The sequence below is a fragment of the Rhinopithecus bieti genome, unplaced genomic scaffold, assembly GCF_001698545.2.
Source record: "Rhinopithecus bieti isolate Rb0 unplaced genomic scaffold, ASM169854v2 scaffold_17882, whole genome shotgun sequence".
Taxonomy (NCBI): Eukaryota; Metazoa; Chordata; class Mammalia; order Primates; family Cercopithecidae; genus Rhinopithecus; species Rhinopithecus bieti.
Window position 1 is genome coordinate 1,614,422 of NW_016809462.1, and position 10,377 is coordinate 1,624,798.

At 39.0% G+C, this 10,377-nt stretch overlaps 1 protein-coding gene across 1 annotated transcript in view; it reads left to right on the forward strand.

Annotated features, from left to right (window-relative positions):
* The window catches only part of DROSHA (drosha ribonuclease III), a 140,759-nt gene that overhangs the window by 70,722 nt on the left and 59,660 nt on the right, over window positions 1–10,377 (forward strand). Inside the window, exon 20 of the mRNA XM_017889448.1 lies at window positions 667–774. Within this exon, the coding sequence (XP_017744937.1) occupies window positions 667–774 (108 nt within the window). The remainder of the gene's footprint in view (window positions 1–666; window positions 775–10,377) is intronic.

Sequence of the window (10,377 nt, forward strand, 5' to 3'; positions counted from 1 at the left end):
TGCCTGTAATCCCAGCACTTTGGGAGGACGAGATGGGCAGATTACGAGGTCAGGAGATCGAGACCATCCTGGCGAACACGGTGAAACCCCGTCTCTACTAAAAATACAAAAAATTAGCTGGGCACGGTGGCGGGCGCCTATAGTCCCAGCTACTCGGGAGGCTAAGGCAGGAGAATGGCATGAACCTGGGAGGCGGAGGTTGCAGTGAGCCGAGATCGCGCCACTGCACTCCAGCCTGGGCGAGAGAGCCAGACTTTGTCTCAAAAAAAAAAAAAAAAAAAAAAAGAATTTACTGATTGTCTTTCTTAGATGTAAATACTTAACATGAGGCATGATAAAAATTTTACATGCTGATTTCAAATCCCAAACCACATTTTGCTTCCTTTATCAATGAAAGGGCATATTTTGTTCAAAAATACCAGAATGGTAGATTTGGTTTAGATTTTTTCTTATCTAGTTGCCAGGAAAGGCTGGGCTGCATTATACCCCAAGCTCTGAGCATTCTAGCCTCCATTTTAAAGAAAATACTGTAATTTTATATGAAGAGGTTTGAGTATCTGAATGTAAGGGTAATAGTAAATGAATCCAACTTATTTTCTAATGCTTGATGTTTGGCTTACTATTGCTTTATAGCAGTTGTGTTACTCATAATGAATTGTTTTCTAGGAAGCACTCCAAAAAATACGGCAGAAGAACACAATGAGACGAGAAGTAACAGTGGAGCTAAGTAGCCAAGGATTCTGGAAAACTGGCATCCGTTCTGATGTCTGTCAGGTGGGGACACTTCTGAGGACACAGTTATGCCCATACTTTTCTTCCTTTAACACAAATCTGGTACTGAGGGTTTCTTAATTGAGAATGTTCTGTAGAAAATACTACCTTGAGGCTAAATGGAATACCAACTATAAATTGTTTTCTATTATTTGGATTTTGTTTTCATTGTCTGTTTTGATGCTGGTATGTGTGTGTATGTTGTGCTTGTGGGTATTGGGGCGGGGACAAGCTTACTTAGTAGTGTTCAGTTCAGTCTCTTCTCTTTGGATGAAGGTAAGTCTGTCCTTCTCATGCATCTGCTTATGCATCTGCCTGTTTGCAGCACATGTATAGGTGCTTGTACAAAAGAGATAATCCAGCAGCCATACAAGCAGACTCCTGAAGTGTATGTTTTATAGACTGATGACTCAAATTTATATTGCAATTTATATTGCAGAGAACTGAAGGCATTAATGAACAGAATCAGTGTATACTTCATATTTGAATCAAATGATAATATATTTTCTTTGGGTGAACTCAATAGAGAAACATTTCGGCTATATGTAACTGACTGACTAATAAGCATTTTTGTTTTTCCTATGGGTGGAATTGTATATGATTAAAGATCCCCCAAACCAGCATATTCTGTTTTTTTACTTGATTCTTTTGTCACAATTGATTTTGGATGAAGTCCATGAGAATTACAGTAAAGGAAATGAGTACATAGGCTATGATCAGGTAATGCAGTTTGCTGTGTTCATCCTTTTGGAAGAATACTTCCAGGCTTCCATTTATTTGTTTCAATGGTAGCATGTGTTACAGTAAGTTCAAGCAGCTTACTCTTAGCTTCCTCTTAGTGTTCATTTCATCATAATGAATTTTTTAAAAAATCAGTTTGGCATTTAATTATTATATTGACTAGCAGAGTTTAAAAGTATTGCTACACAATTTACTAAGTGATATCCAAAGCTAACTATTTTTGCATTAAGATGAACTGCTATTGGTGTAATATTGCCAGATATTTTCAGGGTAATCATCTACAGTGGTAAACAGCTGTTTTCACCAGGTCCACAGTCATTTTACCAATTGACAAATATCTTATGACTGTCAGTACTTTTAGATGAATATTTTACTTCCATTGATTCTCTCTCAGGGCCGTTTGAAGCCGTATCACCGGTTTTTCTATTTGTCAGTGTTTCCCCAAAACCAATGTAGTGTCATCCTAAGGTAGACATCCTCAGAACAGTGAGCAGAATCCTAGACAGTTTGCTCCACATTTGATGATCTCAGTGATAAATCAGAGTTGATTATCTAAGAGATCATAAAATTGTTGAGCATTAAGAACTAGAAGGTACCTTCCAGACCTTCGAGTTAGTAGTTTTGAACTGGTATTTTTGGTTAACTTCAAAGTATTTTTTTTCATACAAAACCCTTTTAGAGCCATTATTTGTAAAAAGATAAAGAATAACTGCCTGATTGACTAGTAGGAGATGGGAGTGGAGAGAATATCCTGTTTAACGTGATTTCTCCCCCACCTCCTGTAGCAGTCCCTAAGGCCACTGAATACAGTATCTTTTCTTTTCTGAAGCTTTGAGCCTTTTTTTTTCTTTTTGTAAAGCAAACAAGAGTGCTGAATTATCTGTTGCAGTACAGTTTTGTATTCTTCAGCTATATCACAAATGTCTTCCTCTACCCTCAGCTAGTTGAGAAGCAGCTGGAGGAGTAAGTGATCTTGTCTCTTGCTATGTGATATGCTATATTCTGTTTCGAGATTGGTAGGTAAAAGGACTCAGTCAGTTTCCTTGCCTAACTGGTGGAAGAAAAGGGATCCTGATTAAACCCCTGCGAAGGTGAATGCTTTATGATCTAATAATCATTCCTCCCTCTGTAGAACTCTCACTCTTCCAGAGAGAACTGCCATCTGTTTAGAAGCCATGCTTCCATTCTCTGGTCCTCCGAATGGAAGTCTTTTTCAGATTTTGATAAAATTACCCTCGTATGTAAATTACTTGATTAAAAAAATGTAAATTGTTGCCTATAAGTTCATATACTGAATACAGAAGGAATTGCTTTATGGTTTGAAAAGAAATATGTCTGCATATAAATAAATGAAAATGAGCCAGCAGGCTACCTGAGAAGTCCATAGAAGTGGAAGAGAAAGAAATCTTACACAGTGGCAACATGGGGGCTGAGAGTGAACTATTAAAACCAAAAAACCTTGTGCTTTGGTGAAATAGTTCCTTACACACCAAAATCAAATTATCCTGGAGGCATTCTGTAGCTCTCAAGGTGAGATGAACAGATGAAGTATCTGTTTATTTTGACATATTAAATATTATTTCACCATCAGTGAATATTCTTGGGGTTGTGAAAGTAAATTGTTACCTGCATTGAGCTTAAAACATCAACATATGGAAATTTGGAGGTGTTCATCAACTCATTCATGACATGGGAGCAACCTAGTTCAAACTTTAAGTACCAAAAAAAAAAAAAAACAACAACAAAAACCCTACAGTAAGGTTTAGGGAAAGATAGCAAAAGTAAACTAGTATAGTTGACTTTTGGCTCCAAATAAGTATTTTTGCAACGAATATTTTCATTATATTTATATTGAAATATATATTCAATATTTCAATATATTTCATTATATTTCAATATATTTTCATTATATTTACACCTTTCCTTGTTCCATAATTGTTTTGAAGTGGTAACTCTTTTTATGAATACGGGAATTAATAAAGCACTGACTCTGCAAGCCATGGGCTCTATGGTGAAGCCTTCAGTAGTCATTTGAAACTCCCTTGACTCTTCTCACTGAGCTTTCTCTTAGTCGGTCCTATTGCATATTAACGGTCAGAAAGTCTTCCTTTCTACTGATACATCTTACAGAAAACCTTTGACAAGTAGAGAACCTCTGGGTACATTTTAACTAAGAGTTTTTGCCACAGATGATAACGTTAGCTCTTCCTGGAATTTTTATGTTTTAAAATTCTCAGGTATTTTACTTGCATCACACAAAGGTTCTGAACAGTTGCCCTTAAATTATTGATGTTTGCCATACATTTTGTTTGAAATTTTTTAACCTTGAAATTCCTTCAGTGAACAATGAAGGCAGCAAAGCCATTCCCCCTAGTTTTCTTGTAACGAAATCAGACAAAATGTTTTATCATGTAGCATTAATGACCAAACATCTGAATATATTTTAGAAGCTATTTTAGTCATATTTTTAGGATAGGGTCTTTTTGCATCCTTAATAAATGTTTAGTCCAGTGCAGGTTTGTCTAGTCACAAGTCATATATGTTAACATTTTTTATTGTTTATTTGGCCTTTGTTCTTAATGTAAAAATTTTGATGATGTTTAATAAAACCTGTGATTTTTTTGAGAAAGGGACCAAGAGTGTTTTTGTTGTTTTTTTACAAGTGGAATTGGCTGTGGCTTACAATGATATTTAATTTCTTGTATTAGAATAAATGTTTTCTTTTCTTTTTTTTTTTTTTTGAGACAGAGTCTCGCTCTGTCACCCAGGCTGGAGTGCAGTGGCGCGATCTCCGTTCACTGCAAGCTCCGCTGCCTCCTGGGTTCACACCATTCTCCTGCCTCAGCCTCCCTAGAAGCTGGGACTACAGGCGTCCACCACCACGCTCGGCTAATTTTTTTGTATTTTTAATAGAGATGGGGTTTCGCTGTGTTTGCCAGGATGGTCTCGATCTCCTGACCTCGTGATCCGCCCGCCTCGGCCTCCCAAAATGCTGGGATTACAGGCGTGAGCCACCGCGCCTGGCCAAATGTTTTCTTTTGGTGTGTTTTCCTCACATAAGCTGGTGGCATATCATAATGCAGTTTAATACCTCCAAAATAAAAGCATTTAGTATTTTTGGTAATATAGAATAAAAATCAAATTGACTGGGAAATAGCAGTTAAGTGAATTTATACATTGAATACTTTGAATAATTTTATGATTATTCAGTCTTTGAACAGATAGGCTCATACTTAATTTTTAGAAGAAAGGGTTTATCTAAAATCCTTGGTAGTTTTTCTCTGTATTCGGTAGTTCATTGATATAGAACCTACTGTTTTTTAGTAATAATTGCTAGTAGGTTGCTAGTAAAAGCCTTGAGATGCTATCTGGTGGCTGCAGGAGATGGAAACCATTGTGATAAATCTGAGATGGAGTGACCTCAGTACCAGCATCTCCCTCTGGAAGTACATTTCCCCAACCAGAGAAGTTACCAAGGGTTGTTAGGAGATTAGAAAATTCTATCTGGTGCCCCAGCCAATGTTAAGAGGATTGAAAACCTAGGAGTGGGTGCTATAACTTGTAATTATATGTGAACCGAATATGGACCTGTCACTATGTTTGTAGATAAATCGTTGAATAATTTTTTCTGTGTTGCTGCTTGTTAGAGTGAATTCTGGGTAATGTGGAAGAAAAAGGAATCAAAACCTGAATCTGAGTCTAAAAAATTCAGCATAATGGCTCAGAAGAGGAAGAAAAGCAACATGCTGCAATAGGACCTGTATTTTTTAAGAAAAGGGTTTCACACACTGAGGTTAAATTGGTATCTTCTGTAGAGAGAGGCGCCTGGACCATGTGCTATACTGAGAAGGTGGTCCATGGAAATCAGTAAACTAACTCAGAAGACATGAAAAAAGGAGCAAAGAATTTACACCATCACAGTCACATCATCAGTAGGAGACTCATGCCAAATGCGGGGACACTGTAACTTCTTAAGGAAAAGAAAGGAAGCACAGGTGCCTGGAGAACTGTTGGCCTTTGAGGAAAGCTGAGTCGTGGTGGTTGGTATTTGTATTGAGTGGACAGAGAGCTGTATTTGGACTAATTAATGAATGTGCTGTTTTCCTAGAGTGGCCATCTGGAATGGGATGGAAGGCTGCCATGCATTATCAAACTATCTGATTCTCTTGCTCAATGATTTGTCAAGGAATGACTCAACAGTGAAAAGTAACATCTCTAGGGATTCACAGACTTTGGACAGCAAGTTGAAGGATGTATTTTCTAAATTAGATCTTGTAGCAGAGGGAAGGAGGAATGTCTGAGGGCAATGACTTCATAGTTATTGTTAACAAAGGAATTTTGATTTTTAGTCTGTATGAGATACTTGATTTTTTAATTGGAGCGTAGTGCTGCTTGTGAAGAAAGGAAAGATTTGTTTAAAGGCTAACTGACCTGATAGAGAATTTTTTTTTTTTAAGAGATGGGAGTCTTGCTGTGTTACCCCAGCTGGAATGCAGTGGCTATTCACAAGTGCAATAATAGTGCACTCTGGCCTTGTTGCCTTGGACTCCTGGGCTCAAGCAGTCCTCCTGCTTCAGCCTCCTGTAGCTGGAACTACAGGTGCATGTCACCTCATCTGGCTAGTATTATATTTTATTAGGAGTAATTTAAAACACACAAGATGAAAGAGAAAAGTATAATGAACTCTGTAAACTATCACTTAGCTTTGACTGTTATCAAAAGCATTTCTGTAATATCAAATACCTAGTCAATGTTTACATTTTTCTCGTCTATTAAATTTATTTTAGTCCGTTTAAATTTGGGTCCACGTGAGATCTATACATTGTGATTAGTTGATGTTGTTTAAGTCTCTTTAATCTGTAGGTTCTCATTCCATTTCTCCTTTTTTTCCCTTGCAAACATTTGTTGCTGAAGAAATTGGATTATGTGTCCTGTAGAGTTCCTACAGTGTAGTCTGAGTTTTGCTGATTGCAACTTTCTGGTGTCATTTACCAGGTACTTCTGCCCCTTGTGTTTCCTATAAATTGGTAGTTGGATCTAAAACTTCACTGCCCAGTACCATTGGTTGCATGTGGCTATTTAAATTTAAATAAATTATATGAAATTAAAAATTCTGCCTCTCAGTTACCCTCACCACACTTTGAGTGCTCAGTAGACACATGTGGCTATTGCCCATTACAACAGCACAGATAATAGGATATTTCCATCATCATAGAGTGTTCTTTTGAACAGCACTGACCAGATTTAAGTTCAGTTTTTTTGCAAGATATTTTCACAGCTGGTGGTGAGGACTCTCTTTATTTGTATGTGACATTATCAGTCATCGATGGATCGTTACTTAGACCCAGTAATTAATTAAGGTCTGCCAAAATGATATTCTAATTCTGTCTTTCTTCATTTATTACTTAAAATACTTTTGGAAAAGATCTAAAATACTTTTAAAAAAGGATCTTTTCCTCATCAACTATTTGATTACCCTGAGATACAGATCCTGTGGGACAGCACTAAAAATTACTCATTTGATTTATTCCATAATGCACAACTAGTAGTCCCAGATTAACAATTTAACAGCACCACCACCAATATGGTGATGGAAAATAGTTGCTTGTTTGTTTGAGAGGACAGATGGTCTTTGACTTACAATGGGGTTACATCCCAATAAACCTGGAGTAAGTTGAAAATATCATAAGTTGAATTTTCAGTTTATGATTGGTTTATTGGGACATAGCCTATCATAAGTCGAGGAGCATACTGAATTAATATTGCTTACATGTCATTGTAAAGTCAAAAATTTTTGAGTCTTACCATTGTAAGTTGGGGACTGACTGTTCTTTTTTGTCTTTGATTATCTATAGCTGTTTCTCACTGGAGATTTACACTCAATTTTCTGTATCTCGTGGTTATGCCACAAGCTGGATACACAGAATTAATTTGTTTCATTTTACTTTTGATTTTAAGGGTTCCATTGACTGACTGACCACTTGATTGAGTCAGGGTCTTGCTGTGTCACCTAGGCTGGAATGTAGTGGCACTGCGATCATGGCTCACTACAGCCTTGAACTTCTAGGCTCAACACATCCTCCCACCTCAGCCTCCCAAGTAGCTGGGACTAAAGGTATGTGCCAACATGCCTGGCTAATTTTTCTATTTTTTGTAGAGATGGGGTCTTGCTTTGTTGCCCAGGCTGGTCTCAAACTCCTAGGTTCAAGTGATCCTCTTGCCTCAGCCTCCCAAAGTGCTGGAATTACAGTCATGAGCCACGGTGCCTGGCCTAGATGCCTTTTAAAAATTAAAGATTGTTTTATAATTATGTAAAATGTTTACATGACTCTGCAGTCAGATTTACAGAGTCAAGTGTATTTTTTTTTTTAAGTCTAACTTCTATCTCTGTTCCTTGTATCGTTTTCTTGCCACCCACCCCCGATAGGTAACTGTCTTTTTAAAATGGCTTGTGGCCGGGCGCGGGTGGCTCACGCCTGTAATCCAACAACCTTTGGGAGGGCCGAGGCGGTGATCACGAGGTTCAAGGAGATCGGAAAAGACTATCCTGGCTAACACGGTGGAAACCCGTCTTCTTACTACAAAATACAAAAAAAAAAAAAAAAAAAATTAGCCGGGCGTGGTGGCGGGAGTCTGTAGTCCCAGCTACTCGGGAGGCTGAGGCAGGAGAATGGTGTGAACCTGGGAGGCGGAGGTTGCAGTGAGCCGAGATTGTGCCACTGCACTCCAGCCTGGGTGACAGACCAAGACTCTGTCTCAAAAAAAAAAAAAGATCTGGTTGCACACGCGGTGGCTCACTCCTGTAATCCCAGCATTTTGGGAGGCGGAGGCAGGCAGATCACCTGAGGTCAGGAGTTTGAGACCAGCTTGGCCAACATGGTGAAACCCTATCTCTACTGAAAATACAAAAAATTAGCCAGGAGTGGTGGTGTGTGCCTATGGTCCCAGCTACCTGGGAGGCTGAGGCAGGAGAATAGCTTGAACCCAGGAGACAGAGGTTGCAATGGGGTGAGATCACGCCACTGCACTCCAGCCTGGGAAACAGAGTGAGACTCCATCAAAAAAAAAAAAAGGCTTAATTTTTTATTTTTATATAAGCAAATATATATGTATTTTTGTTTGTTTTCCTCTTTCTTGTATGAATGGTGGTATCTTAAACACACTTTACTGAGATTTTGTTCACTTAACAATGTGTCTGGACCAGGTGTGATGGCTCAGACCGTAAATTCCAGTGCTTTGGAAGGTCAAGGCAGGAGGATTGCAAACTTAGCCAGGTGTGGTGGTGCACACCTGTTGTCCTAGCCACTCAGGAGGCTGATGTGGAAGGATCACTTGAGCCCCAGAGTTTGGGGCTGCAGTGAGCTATGATTGTACCACCGTACTCCAGCATGGGTGACAGAGTGAAACCCCATCTCTAAAAAACAAAACAAAACAACAGTAACAACAACAACAACAACAAACCATGTGTCTGGGAGGTCACTCCATAGCAATGTATAGAGCTTATTGATATGTTTGGCTTTCTTTCTGTAAAACTGTTTTATGTTAGTGGGTACTATGAAATCCATTATATTGGCTTTGTTTTTTTCCTTTTTATATCCTTCGTATTCAGGAAGGCTTGTATTTTTATTCTAATAGTTACCTTTATACTGACAGCTTTATGGTATAATTACATTTCTCTGTTACCTCTCTTTCTTTCTGTGTGTGTGTGTATCTTGTTGTCTTTTAGTAAAAGTAGCTTCTCTCTGCTTCTTCCCATAATCCTCTCTCTCACCTGGCATCTAATTTGAAGTGATATCCTTTTGTTGCAAGTTAATAAGGCAGGCAGCAACCTCATCCTACTCTTTATATATTTCTCATTCTCCCTTGTTTTCTGATGGTTGTACTAATCAATGTTAGAATATTTAATTATTTCTTACGTTGACTCATTTGTGATTATCTACCAATAAAAATATATTTGCAAGTAATCATCAGATCATATGTCATTATCAATCTCCCACCTCCCCTTTCTCGTTTGTCTGAAGCTCATTTTCTAAACCATTCCTCAAGAAGGCCTTATAGAAACAGTGGTCCTTGAGTTTCTGCATGTTTCTCACAGTTTGCCTGTGGTCTTTATTTTAACGGTCAGTTTGGCTGGATATAAAATCTGTGGATCACATTTTCTTTCTTTAATATTTTAAATACATTCTCATTGTTTTCTGGCATAAAACATAGCTGTCAAAAGTGTGGTAACAGGCCGGGCGCGGTGGCTCAAGCCTGTAATCCCAGCACTTTGGGAGGCCGAGACGGGCGGATCACAAGGTCAGGAGATCGAGACCATCCTGGCTAACACGGTGAAACCCCGTCTCTACTAAAATACAAAAAATTAGCCGGGCGAGGTGGCGGGCGCCTGTGGTTCCAGCTACTCGGGAGGCTGAGGCAGGAGAATGGCGTGAACCCGGGAGGCGGAGCTTGCAGTGAGCTGAGATCCGGCCACTGCACTCCAGCCTGGGCGACAGAGCAAGACTCTGTCTCCAAAAAAAAAAAAAAAAAGGTGTGGTAACAATATGGTCAGGTATAGGTACTCACGACTGTAATCCCAGCACTTTGGGAGGCCAAGGCAAGTGCATCACCTGAGCTCAGGAGTTTGAGACCAGCCTGGGCAACATGGTGAAACCCCGGCTGTACAAAAAATTAGCTGGGTGTGGTGGTGCACACCTGTGGTCTCAGCTACTTGGGAGGCTGAGGTGGGAGGATCACTTGAGCCTGGGAGATGGAGGTTGCAGTGAGCCGAGATCATGCCACTGTACTCCAAACTGGGTAACAGAGTGAGAACCCATCTCAAAAAAAAAAAAAAAAAAAAAAAAAAAAAAAATAACAAAAAAAAGG